General features: G+C 46.1%; 1 protein-coding gene across 1 annotated transcript in view; it reads right to left on the bottom strand.

Annotated features, from left to right (window-relative positions):
• LOC117386149 (uncharacterized) overlaps window positions 1-19,309 on the bottom strand; it is a 40,186-nt gene extending 20,877 nt beyond the window's left edge. The window contains exons 1-21 of the mRNA XM_055228920.1: window positions 19,275-19,309; window positions 18,572-18,808; window positions 15,700-17,878; window positions 12,570-12,631; window positions 12,304-12,336; window positions 11,671-11,841; window positions 11,315-11,464; window positions 10,225-10,694; window positions 9,429-9,616; window positions 7,793-7,921; window positions 7,250-7,348; window positions 6,947-7,017; window positions 5,058-6,244; window positions 4,950-4,984; window positions 4,560-4,715; window positions 3,930-4,067; window positions 3,755-3,796; window positions 3,527-3,652; window positions 3,022-3,148; window positions 2,705-2,875; window positions 2,301-2,341 (exon numbers count right to left, since the gene is read on the bottom strand). Of these exons, the coding sequence (XP_055084895.1) occupies window positions 2,301-2,341; window positions 2,705-2,875; window positions 3,022-3,148; window positions 3,527-3,652; window positions 3,755-3,796; window positions 3,930-4,067; window positions 4,560-4,715; window positions 4,950-4,984; window positions 5,058-6,244; window positions 6,947-7,017; window positions 7,250-7,348; window positions 7,793-7,921; window positions 9,429-9,616; window positions 10,225-10,694; window positions 11,315-11,464; window positions 11,671-11,841; window positions 12,304-12,336; window positions 12,570-12,631; window positions 15,700-17,878; window positions 18,572-18,808; window positions 19,275-19,309 (5,847 nt within the window). The remainder of the gene's footprint in view (window positions 1-2,300; window positions 2,342-2,704; window positions 2,876-3,021; window positions 3,149-3,526; window positions 3,653-3,754; window positions 3,797-3,929; window positions 4,068-4,559; window positions 4,716-4,949; window positions 4,985-5,057; window positions 6,245-6,946; window positions 7,018-7,249; window positions 7,349-7,792; window positions 7,922-9,428; window positions 9,617-10,224; window positions 10,695-11,314; window positions 11,465-11,670; window positions 11,842-12,303; window positions 12,337-12,569; window positions 12,632-15,699; window positions 17,879-18,571; window positions 18,809-19,274) is intronic.

The raw sequence follows: 19,309 nt of genomic DNA, 5'->3' as shown, positions 1-19,309 counted from the left end.
CACAACTATGGAACCCACTGGACTACACCAGGACTACACCTGGACTACACCTGGACTACACCAGGACTACACCTGTGATACATGTGTAAAACATCTGTGATATATTTCTAGTATATTACATTGTAATATTTGTGGGACTCCTGAGGCAGCCGACAGGCCGAGCGTGTCGCCGCTCGTGCAGTCGCAGAGGCAAAAACTCGGGGTTGGGAGGAGTTCGGGGAGGCCATGGAGGAGGACTATCGTTCGGCCTCGAAGAGATTCAGGCAAACCGCCGATGCCTCAGGACGGAGAAGCAGAGCTTCACCAACACTGTTTACAGTGTGGAGAGCTGCTGACCTCCACTGGGGATGTTATCGGGCGGTGGACAGAATACTTTGAGGATCTCCTCAATCCACCCGTCACATCTTCTGAGGAGGAAGCAGAGTTTGAGGACTCAAGGGTGGACTCGTCCATCACCCTGGCTGAAGTCACTGAGGTGGTTAAAGCTCCTCAGTGCAAGGCTCTGGGGGTGGACGAGAGCCGTCCTGAGCATCTTAAATCTCTGGATGTTGTGTGTCTTGGCTGACACGTCTCTGCAACATCGCGTGGCGGTCGGGGACAGGACCTGTGGACTGGCAGACCGGGGTGGTGGTCCCTCTGTATAAGAAGGGCGACCGGAGGGTGTGTTCCAATTACAGGGGAATCACACTCCTCAGCCTTCCCGGTAAGGTCTACTCCAGGGAGAGGAGAATCCGACCGATAGTCGAACCTCAGATTCAGGTGTGGTTTTTGTCCCGGTTGTGGAACACTGGACCGACTCTGGAGAAGGCATTCCACCGTGTCCCTCGTGGTGTCCTTTGGGGGGTGCTCTGGGAGTATGGGGTCCGGGGCCCTTTGCTAAGGGCTGTCCGGTCCCTGTATGACCGGAGCAGGAGCTGTGTTCTCTGCAGTGAGTCAGACCTGTTCCCGGTGCATGTTGGACTCAGGGCTGCCCTTTGTCACCGGGTCTGTTCATTATATTTAAGGACAGAAATTCTAGGTGCAGCCAGGGGCCGGAGGGGGTCTGGTTCAGGAGCCGGAGGGGGTCTGGTTCGGAAACCACACAATCTCATCTCTGCTGTTTGCAGATGATGTTGTCCTGATGCTTCTTCGAGTCAGGACCTGCAGCACTGGGGCGGTTTGCAGCCGAGTGTGAAGCGGCTGGGATGAAAATCAACACCTCCAAATCCGAGGTCATGGTTCTCGACTGGAAAAAGGTGGCGCCGTCTCCAGGTGGATGGTGAGTCTTTGCCCCAAGTGGAGGAGTTCAAGTATCTCGGGGTCTTGTTCACGAGTGAGGGAAGGATGGAGTGTGAGATTGACAGGCGGATCGGTGCAGCGTCTGCAGTGATGCGGTCGCTGTATCGTCCGTTGTGGTAAAGAAGGAGCTGAGCCGGAAGACAAAGCTCTCGATTTACCTCAATCTAAGTTCCTGCCCTCACCTATGGTCATGAGCTCTGGGTAATGACCGAAAGGACAAGATCACAGATACAAGTGGCTGAAATGGGTTTCCTCCGCAGAGTGGCCGGGCGCACCCTTAGGGATAGGGTGAGGAGCTCAGTCACACGGGAGGGAGGTCAGAGTAGAGCCGCTGCTCCTCCACGTCGAGAGGAGCCAGTTGAGGTGGCTGGACGCCTCCCTAGGGAGGTGTTCTGGGCATGTCCCACCGGGAGGAGGCCCCGGGGAAGACCCAGGACACGTTGGAGGGACTATGTCTCTCAGCTGTCCTAGGAACGCCTCAGGATCCTCCCGGAAGAGCTGGAGGACGTGTGTGAGAGGGAAGTCAGGGCTGAAACTGCTGCCTCCGCGACCCGGCCCCAGATAAAGCGGAAGAAAATTGATGTATATTTGTAAAATATCTGTGATATTTCTGTAATATCTATATCTGTGATATTTCTGTAATATATCTGTGATATTTTTGTGATATTTCTGTAATATATCTGTGATATTTTTGTGATATTTCTGTAATATATCTGTGATATTTTTGTGATATTTCTGTAATATCTATAATATATCTGTGATATTTCTGTGTAACCCTAAAGGGCCAGACCTGCAGTGTCTGCTGTAAAAACATTATATAAATCACACATTCCGACTCGAGCTCTGGTATCTCCTGTGTCTAAGTTTCATCCTGAAATCATTTTGTTCCATTTTTTTAAAAGCTTTTTTTGTTTACACATTTTAAAATATGATTCATGAGAGATGACTACAGCTCTGAAACTGAAACAAATCTAAAGCTTCAGTGCATTTTGTAAAGTCGACTCTATTAAAGAAGACCTTACCTTCATCTGTTTCAACGGCATTCTCTGCAAGGTCTCGTATTCTGCAGGAGACAACACACACATAAGGACTACTTTAAAGGCTAAATGTGTATTGGCCCTTTGGGTCGATGTCTTTCTGTGTATTTGAGCTAAAGTTCTGCCCCAGCACAGACTGTTTACACAGCTCTTTAGCTCAAAATAAGTCTGCTGTCTAATTATAAAGAGGTCTTTAGTCAAATAATCAAAAAGTGCTGTTAGCTTTACAGTGACGACAAAACTCTGCTCTGGTCTCAGAGGTGTGAAAAGTGCTTAGAAACTCATTGTGGTGAATAATCAGGATGTTCCGAATGCATAAGGTAAACGAGGAATAACTTTGGACCACTGCTAAAATGACCTAAAAAATGCCATAGGAAGAATCGCCAAACCTGGGATGAGGAACCAGAGCGACTGCGTGGGGTAAAAGTAGGGCACAGTCGTCATGGTGACCCAAAACGGACCCTGAGTCCCAGAAGGAGCTCTGAAAATCGCTACAGGAAAAACCACTCCAGGAACACAGTCGGAGGGGTCGGGCATCACTTTAGCCTCCATTTGGTGAGCTGCACAGACAAAAGAGACTTTAAAGGAGACATGTTGTGCAAATGAATTTAAAATGTTACAAATATAACGATCCACAGCAGACGTTCCATGTGCCTGGTCTCTCACCCTGACACAGGAGTCTGGGAGTTATTAAACTGTGACTTACAGAGAAAACCGCCTCGACCCTGTGGGATCATCATCCTGAAGATCCCATATGAACCAGTCCTCTTTAAAAAACTGTGGTAGATTCCAAAAGCATCTGCCGCCTGCTTCGACTCAAACTCTACAAACGCCTGAAAAAAACATTTGAAATAAACACATTTAAAATAACAGATTTAAAATGACACATTTTCAGCACATGACACTGATGATGATGGCTGCACGATATTATCGCGATATGTGGTGTGGCTGATAATAACAGTGATATGGATATAACTGCTATATTTTAATCGTTATTATATTATATTTAAAACGTTTTGATAAATGATTTCAGTTAAAACTTCTACATGCTTTTTAATCCATGAATGAATAAAAGAGTTTGATTAATAACACATAAGGTAAAAATCGACCGTACGTGTTACACAATGACTGTCCCGGCGTTTATTACAGGTTTGTTCATATTTTTAATGTTTTCCAGTTGCAGACAACAGTCTGTTAAAATGAGCCGTTACCTTGTTGAGCAGCGGCACGAAGTTTTTGATGAAGCCGATCTTCCTGATCACCTTCTGCAGCTCCTCCATTTCACTCTGACAAATGTTTGTGATGTAAACCGTTTTCACTCCATCGTCTGGAGAAATCTGCCAAAGAAATTATAGACACTTCATCACTTTGACCAGTTTTCAGCTCATCATACAGGACTCGCAGTTTCATCAAATGTGAATGAAAAAAAAACTACTTACATTTTTAAAGCACTCCCGCATCAGGAAAATGTAAAAAGGCATCTGAAAAAAAACCCCCAAAAAAACACACTTAAAGCCATTAAACGAGGTCCAGCGAAGTCCACTTCATGACTAACAGACAATATTCATAATAATGATGATATAAGAGTATTATATTAGCAGTGTGGAGTTTTACCGGCGACATGTTGACTGGTTTGCAGACCACGTGGGCCTGCAGCTGACTGCCCCTGAACATGGACTTCCCATCAGGAAATTTGACAAAACTCATCATCAACTCTTGAACATTGAATTTGGTTGGCATCTCAACAAAAGCCTCAAAAACAAAACGAGAGAGGGTCAAACAGAAGCAGAGCCGGAGGGTCAGAGGATCAGAGGAGCAGAGGAGCAGAGGAGAGAGGCAGAGGAGCAGAGGAGAGAGGCAGAGGAGCAGAGGAGAGGAGCAGAGGAGAGGGGCAGAGGAGCAGAGGAGAGAGGCAGAGGAGCAGAGGAGAGGAGCAGAGGAGAGGGTCAGAGGAGCAGAGGAGAGGGTCAGAGGAGCAGAGGAGAGGGGCAGAGGAGCAGAGGAGAGAGGCAGAGGAGAGAGGCAGAGGAGCAGAGGAGAGAGGCAGAGGAGCAGAGGAGAGAGGCAGAGGAGCAGAGGAGAGAGGCAGAGGAGCAGAGGAGAGAGGCAGAGGAGCAGAGGAGAGGAGCAGAGGAGAGGGGCAGAGGAGCAGAGGAGAGAGGCAGAGGAGCAGAGGAGAGGGGCAGAGGAGCAGAGGAGCAGAGGAGCAGAGGAGAGGGGCAGAGGAGCAGAGGGAGTCATTACCATTTTGCACTGAGGGAGGATGTACATATTGTTCTTTTGCTTGTTGAATCCAAAGGGTCTGAGTTGCTGCTCCAGGTGCTCCTCTGTGTACGGCTCCTCTGGGTTAAACTCCGGGAGGTTAGAGAGAAGCACGAGCCTCCGACCGTTCTGACGGAACTGTAAAGGAGAGGACAAAATCAGGACAAACATCACGTCCAGCCCAGGACCGGCCCCGGTCTAGTCCCGGCCCGGGACCGGCCCCGGTTCGGGTCTAGTCCCGGCCCAGGTCCAGACCAAACGAGTAGTTTTAGAATACATTTATTAAATGTAAAGTCAGTTCTTAAATGCTCAGATTTATTTCTGCAGGTGTTTAAAGCCCCATGTAAACTCCACTGTCAGACTTGGACTTACCTTCGGTGAAAACACAGTCTTTAGTTTGAACGTTTCTGCAGAGAAAGACCAGAATTTAAAAAAATAAAAACAAACATTAAATAAAATTTCAAAAGAAGTTTATCTTACCTAAAGCAGAAACGGTGAGTAGTTTGTCCAGGTTCTCCCCCAGCGTCAGAGGAGCTGGGTTTGGATCAACATCTGTGGTCAAACCTTCCATCTCTTTGGATGGTTCTTCTGTCTGTTTTTCAATTGATTTTGCTTTGTTTTGCTCAGCTGCGCCCTCCTGTGGCTGCACACTCGTCACTGCAACCTTTTTAACGCAATAGCTTTCAGCAGACGGCTTTTCTTGCACAGGTTTCCCCTCTTGGCTCAAAATGGTTTCAGCTTGTTCCATTTCTACATCAGCTCCTGTTGAAGGCTCTGTATTTTCCATTTCTTGTTCTTTCTGAGGACTTGGCTCAGCTTCTGGCTTTTCATCAACTTTTTGTGTCAAACTTCCATCTTTTTCCATTAACTCCTGATCTTGTTCTATTGTCTCTTCTGAAATTTTCAGGTCATCTTTTTTCAAATTTTCTTCTCTTGGAATATGTTTTTCAGTGACCAGTTTAATCTCGACTTTCTCAGAATCGTTCGGTTCAAACATTTTAAAATCATCACTTTTCAGATTTTTGTCATTTTTGTCGCTTTCAACATTTGGAGTTTTTTCTTCAGTAACGGCTTCAGCCCCCATTTCTTCAACATCCGTCAAAACGTCAAACCTTGTTGTAACCACCATTTTATTTACTTCTGGTTCTTCCTCGTCCCGGTCAATCCCAATCGCTTCCATACAAACATCTTTGATTTCAGACACTTCGGAATAGTCGTCCTGTTTTGCGCCAGTATTTTTTGCATTATCTTGGATCTGAACTTCTTTCAGACTCGAGTGCTGGATGGTTCTCGTGTTCTGGATATAGGAAACTTTTCTGTCCTTTGTTACAACCACTGGGGCAACAGTAGCACGAGCGCTAACAGTAGCACTGGCAGTAGTATTAGTAGCATTAGCTTTAGCATTAGTGTCAGTTTTTGATTCCTGTGCTTCTTGGGCCATTTTTGGTCCTACTTCAGGTGTCCCAGTCTCAGAGGTTTTCTTCACTGCTGGAGTAGACCTCGTTGGAGTAGACCTCGTTGGAGTAGACCTCGTTGGAGTAGACCTCGTTGGAGTAGACCTCGTTGGAGTAGACCTCGTTGGAGTAGACCTCGTTGGAGTAGACCTCGTTGGAGCTGTTGGCTTCGCTGCAGCAGATCTCGGAGCAGTTTTGCCTGTAGTTGTGGTTCTGTAATGGAAGAACATACATCATACATCAAAAATAAAAGGGGGTGTATGGACTGAACGGTGTTCTGTGTAAGTGTTCTGTGTAAGTGTTCCGTGTAAGTGTTCCGTGTAAGTGTTCCGTGTAAGTGTTCCGTGTAAGTGTTCCGTGTAAGTGTTCCGTGTAAGTGTTCCGTGTAAGTGTTCCGTGTAAGTGTTCCGTGTAAGTGTTCCGTGTAAGTGTTCTGTGTAAGTGTTCTGTGTAAGTGTTCTGTGTAAGTGTTCCGTGTAAGTGTTCTGTGTAAGTGTTCTGTGTAAGTGTTCTGGAGGATGGTATGTCACCTGTTTTGTTTGGAATGTTCCACAGTATGACATTATTCGCATCTTGCATTTATTCAATTACAGGTGTTTATATTGCTCATAAAATACCAAACATGCATTCTAACAGACAACGGGATCACCTCTCCACAGATCTGACCTGTATCTTGGCCTGATGGTGTCACCTTCTTGTCTCCGTGTAGAAAGAGTTTAATTCAATGCCATATTGTGGAACATTCTTGGCAATACAACATGTTAATGAAGTCAAGAAGAAGACGAACCCGTCTTGACTCAATTAAAAAATAAAAATAAAAATTGAAAGTTAAAAAGAAATGGGTGGAGCCTCCATCAGAAAAGTTACATATTGCTCCTTTAAAGCTAAAATAACAGTTATGAAACATGATCTCACTTCACTACAGACTTCAGGGGTTTTTTCAGGACAGACACCGGAGATTTCCTTTGAGTGGTGGAAACGGCCTCCTGAAAGCATAAAAATATAAAATATGAACATTAACAACAGCAACAACAATATTTCAATAATGTTCATTGGTGTTGCAACGAACGCTGTTCTATACCTGTTCACCTCTGACCTGCCGCTCACCTCTGACCTGCCGCTCACCTCTGACCTGCCGCTCACCTCTGACCTGCCGTTTACCTCGTCGTCTTTTACCTCGTTGTTTTTACCTCGTCGTTTTTACCTCGTCGTTTTTACCTTGTATCTGACGATGGTGACCGGATGCTCTTTGATTTGAATGTCTTTTGCGTTTCTGAGTTTCTTTGCATCCTCCTCTTTCTCAAAACAAACCACGGCCTATGAGACAAAGAAAAGCAACTTTAATTTACATTTACAGACGCTATTTAAAAAGTGCACTTTTCTCCCTCAGTCTGACATGAAATCAGGAGGGGGAGGGCATCTGACACACAGGGAGGGCATCTGACACACGGGGAGGGCATCTGACACACGGGGAGGGCATCTGACACACAGGGAGGGCATCTGACACACAGGGAGGGCATCTGACACACAGGGAGGGCATCTGACACACAGGGAGGGCATCTGACACACAGGGAGGGCATCTGTCACACAGGGGGAGGGCATCTGACACACAGACATGTTTGTACAGATCTAAACTTGTGTCTAAACTTGTGTTTTTTGTGTTGTTTCTTTGAATAATGTCCATAGAGACGAGCGAGTGGCAGATCCCCCAGAAAACCTTTAATGAAGCATTTCTGATGCAGATCTTATTAAAGCTCTAACCTGGTGCTTTTGTCGAAACAGTAAAACAGACTTAGTTTTCCCAAATTGTTCGGCGAACGCCACAATGTCGTCATGAGACAGAGGCGCGATGATGGAGCCCAGCCTCACCATCGTGGAGGGTTTCACCGCCTGAAGAAAACAAAAATACATCAAACTCTTGAAATAAAATGATAAACATGGATTTAAAAAGAAATTATTTTCAAAAACAGAAGTGACATTCAAACATCTTGGAAAATAATTCGACTGAAAACGGGATATATGACTTAGAATTTACTCATTGGGGAGAAATGCAAAGTGTTCAACCAGCAGCAAAATGAGATGTTTCCGTTTATCGTTTCTAATTAAAAGTGCACACACAGGCTTTAGGCTGCAGAAGAAGACCGTCCCCGCGGAGGCCGGTCTCCGTCCCCGCGGAGGCCGGTCTCCGTCCCCACAGAGACAGGAGGAGCCGTGACGAGGAGCTGACACATTTAAAACCTACTTCAGAGCTGTGACCAGCTTTAAATTTGCGAACTCTTGAAAATGGACCTGGAGATCGGCATTAGGGATGCACTGATATCGGTTCCATGATATCGGTTCAGCCGATATCCTGGTTGCGCTTTAATTGGGTGTAATACTTTTACAGACTAATTTGGAACGTCGGATAATGTCTGAACCTTTATTCATACAAAGCTCTTCTGTCTGATGTGACTGATCATGTCTTGTGTAAGAGGTTCACTGTTTTCAGGTATCGGTAGATCCTTAAACTTAAGTATCGGTCCTGCAGAAGCTGGGCCGGTGCATCTGTCGTGGCATATAAACGAACATCTGTGCTGTTGACAAACTTCTATCAAATAAAACTTAATGTTTTTTTCACTGCTTCATTAGAATTAATCAAATTCATTGAAATTATAAATTAAATGGGCGACAGGAAACTTAACTTTCTCCATTAGCATGAAGCTAACGTTTACAAAATGCTGATGGATTTAATTAATGTTGTCCAAATATATCAATCCAAATAGAGGGTGTTGAAGGTCCCTGACAGTGAAACAGACGTTAGCGCTGTGTTTGACTCACGGACGTTAGCGCTGCTGTGTTTGACTCACAGACGTTAGCGCTGCTGTGTTTGACTCACGGACGTTAGCGCTGCTGTGTTTGACTCACGGACGTTAGCGCTGTGTTTGACTCACGGACGTTAGCGCTGCTGTGTTTGACTCACGGACGTTAGCGCTGCTGTGTTTGACTCACGGACGTTAGCGCTGCTGTGTTTGACTCACGGACGTTAGCGCTGCTGTGTTTGACTCACGGACGTTAGCGCTGTGTTTGACTCACAGACGTTAGCGCTGCTGTGTTTGACTCACAGACGTTAGCGCTGCTGTGTTTGACTCACAGACGTTAGCGCTGCTGTGTTTGACTCACAGACGTTAGCGCTGCTGTGTTTGACTCACAGACGTTAGCGCTGCTGTGTTTGACTCACAGACGTTAGCGCTGCTGTGTTTGACTCACAGACGTTAGCGCTGCTGTGTTTGACTCACAGATGTTAGCGCTGTGTTTGACTCACAGATGTTAGCGCTGTGTTTGACTCACAGATGTTAGCGCTGTGTTTGACTCACAGATGTTAGCGCTGCTGTGTTTGACTCATTTGGGTTTGACTCACCGGGTGCTTGGCTGCAGTGGAGGTGGTCTTTTTCACTGTAGTTGCGGTGGGTTTTTTCACCACTTTCTTCTTTGCACCTGTAGAGGGCGCTGCAGAGGGGTTCATTTTCTTCATCTGCGACATGATGACGGGCACCAGCATTTCGGCCAGCGCGGGCAGGTCGGTCGTGTGTGCCAGGGACTTCAGAGCTGCGAACAGAACACACTGGTTATAAAACAGATACGAGGCCATATTCCAAACCGTAGTCCCTTTAATCCAACAGGCAGGAGTTCAGATTTAAAGCTTCAAGAAGACACTTACAGAGAACGACTGTAGTACTGATGTAGTTGCAATGAGAAAAACACTGGACATGAGCCAAGTTTATAATGTTGTAATTTTGTGTTTTGGTTCAAGACGGTTCTGCTGCAGACGGAGCGTCACATCAGAGCTGCAAACTGGGCAGAGCGACAAAGCGGCACATTTATATTAAAGTTGATATTAACACACAAGTGTCAATATGAAACAAAAAGGGTCTGGGAGACATTTACCAAAGGTCGAAAGGTGATGTTTGCAGCCCTGCATGAGACTCATCTGAGCTGCCTAAAACATGATCTGATTCCTCACTACCTAAACCCCAACACCTGCAGACAATCATGACTCAGTGCTAGTGCAGCCTCTGCAGCTCAGGGAGTGAAGTCTGGAGGTTCTGACTTGTATGTGTCCTCTGTCTGCAGGTTGAGGCAGTTCCTGTTCCTCTCTCATAAGTTTCTATAACTTAAACCAAACCCTAACCCCGTCAGAAGTGGTCTGCACTGACCTGAGGAGCTCTCCAGTGCGTGCTTAGTCATCTCCTCCAGACTGCTCTGCTTCTTCCTCTGCGGTGCCGATTTGTGGGAGGAGCTTTTATCGGACGCAGAGCGCGTTTCCCTTCTGCTCCTCGAATGCTCCCCCCTGTCTCTCTGTGGCGACAGCGATTCTCTGTCATGGCCTCCAGGTGGTGAATATCTCGTTGGAGAATACCTGGACCCAGTGTACCCGGGAGGCGAGTATCGTAAAGGAGAGTAACGCCTCTCTCTGCTTCTTCCTGGCGATGCTTTTGTCCTGAGCCGTGGAGAAACGCACCTTTCATCTGAGCGTTTTGGTGAGGCACGTTTGCTGTCAGAGCGTTTTGGGGACTGTCTGCGTCGTCGCTCTTCCGTCCGGCGAGGAGAAGACACACGACGCTCGCGACTTTGTGATCGAGTGCGAGGCCGACGCGATGAAGAGGGAGGAGACACAGAACGGGATCTGGAGGAAACGCAAAGACACATAAATCATATCATAAATCAATCAAACAACAAAAGCAAAACATTATCATTCCACATATCTATCCATGTCTCTTCAACAGCGGCACAGACGAGGACGAGCGCTCCTCTGTGAGTTCATGGATTTAACAACAGCAACGAGCAGCGAGGGCGACAGGAGACGAGGTCTCGTTCAAGCCGTGGTTCACTGTATGTTTTGGAGCGAGGTACCGTCACACTCTACACTCACACACTAAAGGACAGTGCCACCTCCTCCAGCCGGGTCTGAAGCGTTTGCACTCACACTGGGCAAACATATCATACCTTATGAGCTTTCATTAATGATATAAGATTAAAGACACTACGGAACATTATCCTAGATACATATTTTATAAAAGTGCCATTTGACAGGCATTCATGCATTATAATACAAAGATATTTGTTTTGTGTGTTTTCATTGGGTATTTGGAGAGTTTCTGGCAAAAGGAGGCTCTAAAGACTATCTGGGACAGTTATCCATTTGCTTGTTTCCTGTGAACTCTTGGTTAATCTGCTCGTCTTTTGATTTTTCGAACGTTCTGTCCCTGTGCGATGATTGTGGGCTGAATATAAGTGGGTCCAGACCTGCGTGTGAGCCTGTGCGCCGAGCGGGACCTGCTGCGCCGCTTGTCTTTCCGTCTGGGGCTGGATGAACGAGAGCGGCTCTTTCTGGTTTTTGGCGGCTGACCGAGAAGAGGAGTCGGCTGGGTAGAGGCAGAGGCGGGTTTGGGCTCTCTGGAGCAGAAAGAAAACAATACGTACGGTCTCGATATCGTATCGATATTGGAGAGTTTCTGGCAAAAGAAGGCTCTAAAGACTCTCTGAGACAGTTATCCATTTCCTTGTTTCCTGTGAACCTTGGTTAATCTGCTCGTCTTTTGATTTTTCTAACGTTCTGTCCCTGTGAGATGACTGTGGGTAAGTTGAATATAACTACAGACCTGCGTGTGAGCCTGTGCGCCGAGCGGGACCTGCTGCGCCGCTTGTCTCTCCGTCTGGGGCTGGATGAACGAGAGCGGCTCTTTCTAGTTTTGGCCCGCAGACCGAGGAGAGGCAGCGGCAGACCGAGGAGAGGCGGCGGCTGGGTAGAGGCAGAGGCGGGTTTGGGGTCTCTGGAGCAGAAAGAAAACAATACTTACGGTCTCGATATCGTATCGATATCGTCTAAATATATTGTCATCCTAGGCTGCTGTATTTTTTGTTTACCAAATGTGACAGCCCTACACTTTTGGTGCTTGTTTCGGGGAAGGAAACTTGTTTATACAATAGATCTGACATATTCACAGATTAAAACTGTATTTATCTTTTATGCAACGTACTTAAACAGCTTGAGTTGTATTTTAAATGTGCTCTATAAACAAAACCAAAGTGAATATTTCATATGAATTTTGCACTGGTCGTTGTTTAATAAAGCCTTTAGTATCCCATGATGCAGTTCATGAGCAGTTACACTGGGCCACATGTAGAGCTCTGTATGGACCAATAAGGAATGACCCATCAAACCCCGGGCCCCGAGTCCCGACACCGGGCCCTGAATTTAACAGTGTAGAACATTATATTTACTGGATGGTTACCTGGCTGTCACTTCACCGTTCCACTCAGGATAACTGAAAAAACATGAAAACAGAGTGAACATATTCAGAAATTCAAACATATACAAATCAAAAAGTGCAGAAAACAGAAAGAAAACTATAAAAAAAATACAAAATATACACAAGATTAAATAAGTCTTAAAACACAAACTGAACTTGTGTCCTCACACACACCTTCACATAAACAGAGCTTTAAAGATTTAAACAAGAAAAATGAAACTCAAATATGTTAAAATAACATTACTGACATCAGACGGAGGAACTTGCACTTCTCGATGTGGAGGGGGGAGTTCTGGTGTGAAATCCAGTCCTAATAAAGCAACAAACAGTTACAAACCCAACATTACAGAATTCTCCAGGATGTTTGAATGTAATGGAGTAAAACATTGTGGGTCCCACACAAACATTCAAACATTTTTGGAATTAAATTGGAAGAAGTTGAGTTCTTCCTGGTTATAAATGAGGTTAAACACACAGCAGTGGATCTCATGTTTTTATGGAACATTTGGAGTTTTCCTGGACAAAAGGCTGAATTTCCTCATTGGCTGGAGTAGGACGGTCCATTGGGATACAAAATGCACCGAGCTGATAAACGCTGTAGAATAACGAGCTCATTGATCAGAAGTAAACAATCATGTAACTTCTTCATAATCCTAAAGACCATGGGTGGACTCACTCTCTATATAAACATTTATACTCTGTATATGCAAGTATATGGACAGTAGCACAGAGAGAACATGCACACTCCAGAGATCAGGAGTCTAACCTACAACCTCCTGGTAAGAGGGAGGAGACTGGATACTTGCTCTGCCACAGTAGCACAGGGAGAACATGCATACTCCATATACAGCCACAATCCACAAATCCAGGCAGTTTAACTCAAACATTTAAATAAGTGGTTCTCAAACTTGGCTCTGTGTCCTGCCTCTTCAGGACGGACACAGCAAAGCCAAACTTTTACTGTGTCGCTCAGAAAAAGATGAAGAGGTAAACAATGTTCTAATCATTTTCTGTTTCCAATTCCTCAGTCTCAGCAGTGAAACACCCAAACGAACCAAAACACGGCCACGCGGATGGGCGTACTTCAACTTATTTTTGCAGTCACTCGTTTTAAAAATGTGCAGGGTGAGAAGCTTTGTGTATCAGTGAAAGGAAATGAGATTCTTCTGTCAAATGGATTTCACCAAAATTAGATTTTTTAGCTTTTAGCTTGTTTTATGTATTCATATAAGAGCCATCCCAGATTAACAATGTGTAACGTCAATACACAAATAATCTATAATCTCAACCCTAAACTGAAAATGACTGCACTGCTGTGTCTGGATTTGGCCTGAGGAGGCGCTGTAGATCCTACACAGGGGATTTCAGTCTGGACTCACCAGGCTACACTGAACACTGAAAGAAAACCAGACAGACACAGTGGAAACATGAAAACACCAGATAAGACTGAAAGTTTGGGCAAATGGCAAAAGTTTGAGAACCACAAATGTATCCTCATGTGATATTTCTATTTACTCAAAAATAAAAATATAAAAACTTTATCCAATCTTTGTCTTCAGAAGGTCCATGAATCAGTGGTTGAGGAGTCGTCTTCTTCTGCTTCAACTGTCGTCAAGGAACAGAGATGAAAGACGGGGGGGCGGCATCTTGGGAAGTAAAACTCTGTCCAAAGTGATTATGGGAAAAATCGGGGTCCACATGTGAAATAGTTTGTGAGTGGAGGGTAAACATACCGTCTTAAAAGTTCAACTATTTAAAGCTTCACAAAATGAATTACAGCAAATACATTGACAAAAATAACCCAAAATGTGAAGATCTTCCAAACGTTCCAGGTCAGGTCAGGGGTTTAATCTCCGTCTCCATCTTCAACTTCGATCTCGTAAAAGGAATGGTCCGACTTCACACACTCCAGATCTTCAGCTTCTCGAGTTTTGGGATTATTTTAATTACAATAACATATTACAATCCATACAATTTTAAGATCCCATATTATTCCTTCAAAATGTCTGAAATGCTCACCAACCTTTACTATAAGACTGTTATCGACAAACTTTCTTCAGTTTGGCCCTCAGACGTTAATAAGTGATTAAAACGCCTGGATGTACACATGGGTCAAACTAAGATGAAATACTGTCAGGTCAAAGTGGAGATGTTAATCTGCAGACACGTTGACTGAAATCTGGGGGGCCAGGGCAAGGAGCCTCACATGGGCCCCCCTCTAATATAAATGAATAAGAGGGTCCAATTCTGGGTTCCTAAGACCCTGGGGCCCAGGACAACAGACCCCTTTGTCCCCCCCTCTCAACTCCCCTGTTAATGTGGAACATCCATCCCTCCATTTTCTTCCGCTTCTCCGGGGGCCGGGTCGTGGGGGCAGCAGTCTAAAGCAGGGACTCCCAGACTTCCCTCACCCCGGACACGTCCTCCAGCTCCTCCGGTGGGACCCCCAGGCGTTCCCAAACCAGAGATATAGTCCCTCCAGTCCTGGGTCTTCCCCGGGGCCTCCTCCTGGTGGGACATGCCCTGAACACCTCCCTAGGGAGGCGTCCAGGAGGCATCCTGAGCAGATGCCCGAGCCACCGCAACTGGTTCCTCTCGACGTGTAGGAGCAGCGGCTCTACTCCGAATAATGTGGAACATTATTCTATTATTTTATCTGACTGATTTCATGTCTGAATAAACCGTTCAGACTTCTTGCCTAGAGCTTCTGGGGACTGAGGTTTCTTCATAATAAGAAAAGGACAGGATGCTGGACCTGATGCCCGACCTGCACAGAGGCGTTAACCCTGCACTGTACATGTCAAAAAGCCCCATACTCTCTGTTGTCATGACAACCATCAGGCCCACCACTAAAAATGGACCAACGAGCATAACATGGGATCTTTTACATTATTACATTATCATTTTGAAAAATGTACTTTCATCTAAACTTAAAATGATCAAATGGAACAATTCCTCAAAATTAGAAGGGGCTGTACCTGATTTCAAACAACGGGACAGAAACTTGTTTTAGCTAAAGTTTGTAGCCCCGCACACTCTGTCATTTCTGTCACTGTGATCTCGCACCATGACACAGAAACTCAGTTGTTTCCTTTCCATCCTGACAGAGAATGTCTGGGATAGTGTCAGGCAGTTGGTTCCCATGACTAAGTAACAACGCACCTAACTGGATGAAAAAAAGTTAACTTATTAGGAACTTCTGTATTATATATGAAAAACGTGAATCAGGTACAAGTCCTTTAAATGTTGGGGAATGATAAACTCAACATCAGATATACAAGTTTCCCAAAAGCTACAAAAGCAGGCTAATTAAAGCACATTCGGAATATGTTTTATTGAAATAAAAGGAGACAGAAGAGAAAGCAGTGGTCCACTCACCTTCATATTGGTACATTCTTTGTGACAGAGACAACAGGTATGTGGAAAGGACCTCGGTGAAGCAGCTGCGTAGTCCTGCATCATGGCGGAGGTTGGTAAGCCCTTCACTGCCGTAGATGCCTTGAGCGGAGCCTGGGCTGGTTTCGGTTGGGGCTTTGGTTGCATCATCACTGGTCCTACAGTTTTTGACACAACAGCCGGTACTGGTTTTGCCGGTGGGATAATGGTGGGGCGTCCCGTGGCGTTGCTAGATAAAGTTGGAATAGGATTTGCTTTTGGAGGAAAAGTCAGGTGAACATTCCTTGGAACAAATGTTGATGAATTCCCTACATTGGGTGGTTGTCCTGCTTTGCCCTGAAGGCCTGGCATATCTTGCTTTTTGCCCTCATCTTTTGGTTTCTTGATGCTGTCCACAAGGACCACACCGGTCTTCTTGGTAGTTTTGGGCAGTGACAACTTTGAGAGCGGTTTGACATTTTCCACTTTGTCTGTGAATACTTCTGGCTTGCGTTGTCTGAAATCTGTGTCTTGTTTTGGGATACTGAAGGGTTTTGCCATCATAGGAGCTTGGGTCTCTGGTGCTTTCTTGGTCAGATCGGAACTTGCGGAAGTTAAGGTTGAAGAAAACAATGACGAAAAACTACCAGCGGGGGCAGCAGTGCTTTGAGAAGGCGGCAAACTAGTATTTGGCTTTGCAGGCATAGACGAAGTTGCCGTACATGTTGGTTGGAGCGGTTCTCTTCTGAATCCTGTATCAATCTTCATAATACCTTGGATGGCTCTTGCAATTGTGCCCATACTATCAGATCCTCCAGCCCCTCCCATGTACTTCCCGGTGTGTCCATATTCAATAACTTTACTTGGCTGCAAAATTGGTGATTTTTCCTCCTCCAATTGACATTTACTTGGAAACAATGGTATATCTTTAGCATAGTCTCTAGATGTAGTATTTTGCAAAGCCCTGTCCATGTTATAGTTCATTGAACAAGTAGATACTGAAGCAGGCATGTCTTTCATTGCATAGTCTGTAACTCTATTCTGCTTAGGTTCCTGGTGACTATCAGCACCCATAGAGTTTTTGTAAGACGAAGACATGGCTGCTGATTTACGGCTCTTTTCAAGACGTATTTGGCGCAGGATTATCGGTAAACTGTCAGGCGTGATTTCATCTTCTGGGTAAGATATCAGTTGCTCCAGATCCTCCTTTTCCAGGTTGAAATGACGGAGGATGTTGGCAGCCGTCTCTGCGCTGTATTTGGCTGGAGCCGAGTCTTTCCTTTGGTGAGGTGGAGGTGTCTTTCTGTCCTGATAATCTCCCAGTCCTGGAATAACGGACTCACTGCGATTGCTTTGAGAGTCTCCGCCGCCCTGGAAGCTTGAACTCGAAGAAGAGGAAACAAAGGGCCGCGGTTCTGCTGAGGAGGATCTGGTCAGGTTCAAAAGCCAACTGAGCGAACTACCAACGCCGCTGTCTGTGTCTGAGGCTCTGGAGGGCTGCCCAGAGTCGGAGGAGGAGGGGGCGGAGTAGGAGGAGGAGGGACCAGACGGGGCGGAGTAGGTGGAGAACGGGGAGTAGATGTCCTCCCTTTGGGGTATCATCTGTGAGGGCGGCTGGGTGGAGGGCTGGGACAGTGGGGCGTTGAGAAGTCGCGCTTCCTCTCGGGCTCTGCTCAGCTGGAAGTCAATATCCACGTCAGCGCGGTTCAGCTCGGGTCTGTAGGACATGGGCTGTGAAAACATGGGGACGCCAGACAGAGGGTTTGCAGCTCCAGAGGCTCCAGGAGGGTTGAAGGGAAGCCCCATGTTGGTCGTCCCCATCCGAGGATCACGGTCTGGATTGGCGTTTGCTCCGTACTGCCCCTGGCTCTGCCTCTGGTTCCCGTACGGGTTGTACATGTTGTTGGCGATCTTGAGCAGGTTCAGGAGACTGATAGCAGCTGCAGTGGGAGAAGGAGCGGTGGGGCCGGAGTTAGCTCTGCCGTTAAGAGTCAATGGGCTGCTTATCTGTGTCAGCGCTAGCTGTGCCTGAAGTTGAGCTAGCTGCAGAGAAGAAGCCTGTGGTCCAATCAGAAGAGAGCTCCCAGGGAGCCCCCCAATCAGAGGGCCTGTTAATGCAAGGCTGAAACACAGAACAATGGTTACTAAACAGGAACTGAGGCAGACATCTTGGAGAGGTCGTCTTCTTCAGTTCTTCTAGGGCTTCCTGTGGGACACACTTCGGAGTTTGGACAGAACAGACAAAAGAAAATTTGAATGTGACACAGACAGAGGTTAGTAACAAGAGGTGGTTTATTTCAGTTTTGATACAACAAAACAATTTACAGGATCCAACATAAAATGGAGAAATAAACTATTAGATATAATAAAAAAATCCTCAGTGTCGATACCATGAAGATGAATGACAACAGAACTCCTCAAATCTGCGGCGAATTGGCCCCGTGCGGCAGCGGCTAGGACCAATCAGAGGACACTTCTGAGTTTACAGCCCCCAGCCCCCCTGTCCACTCCCTGACCCCCCCCCCTCCACAGCTCCCTGTCCACTCCCTGACCCCACCCCCTCCACAGCTCCCTGTCCACTCCCTGACCCCACCCCCTCCACAGCTCCCTGTCCACTCCCTGACCCCACCCCCTCCACAGCTCCCTGTCCACTCCCTGATTTTTGTAATTCTATTTTTTAATAATAAATATTGTGACAGATTCTATGTGTGACCCGTTTCACCAAATGACATTTCAAAACTGTAAAACCTTAGAACATTCACACTGGAACAACTAAAGTGACAGAAAACAACTCAATTTACACTATTTAAGCTTTATATATTAAGACCTAGAAAAGTTGTAACTCCTGGTCACAAAAATACCAACGTGACGTCACTGAGGCGCACGTAAAGTGGGAATCAGGGCTAGAACGAACGCCCTGAACACGAACGCCCTGAACACGAACGCCCTGAACACGAACGCCCTGAACACGAACGCCCTGAACACGAACGCCCTGAACACGAACGCCCTGAACACGAACGCCCTGAACACGAACGCCCTGCACACGAACGCCCTGAACACGAACGCCCTGAACACGAACGCCCTGAACACGAACGCCCTGAACACGAACGCCCTGAACACGACGCCTGGATCATCACTGGCTCTAGAAAATGTGCTCTTTAAATCTTTTAATTTTTTTTTGCATTTCAAACAATCTTAAAACCTTTATGTCAGTGTTTGCTAATGTGTGCCTGGTGTCTCCATGACAACTGATGAACATTTCGCCATAAACATACATGTAGATCACCCCCCGTGTGATGTTACAGCAAAATATCAATACACTCTTTCTATACAAGCGTTTATCATTCGAGACGAAGACATTTGACCCAGAGACGAAGACATTTGACCCAGAGACGAAGACATTTGACCCAGAGACGAAGACATTTAACCCACAGACGAAGACATTTAACCCAGAGACGAAGACATTTAACCCAGTCAATATAAGCAGGACCTTCAGTCGGTCACAGTGTTTCCGTGATTATTACAAACAAGAGTTTGGAGGTAAATAACATGTTTTAGCCGCAACGCGCTCGGCTAACACGGCTAACACGGCTAGCTCGGCTAACACGGCCAT

This window comes from Periophthalmus magnuspinnatus, chromosome 18 (genome assembly GCF_009829125.3).
Source record: "Periophthalmus magnuspinnatus isolate fPerMag1 chromosome 18, fPerMag1.2.pri, whole genome shotgun sequence".
Classification (NCBI taxonomy): Eukaryota; Metazoa; Chordata; class Actinopteri; order Gobiiformes; family Gobiidae; genus Periophthalmus; species Periophthalmus magnuspinnatus.
Note: the sequence above shows the minus strand (reverse complement) of the source record. Positions and strands in the feature narration are given on the sequence as shown.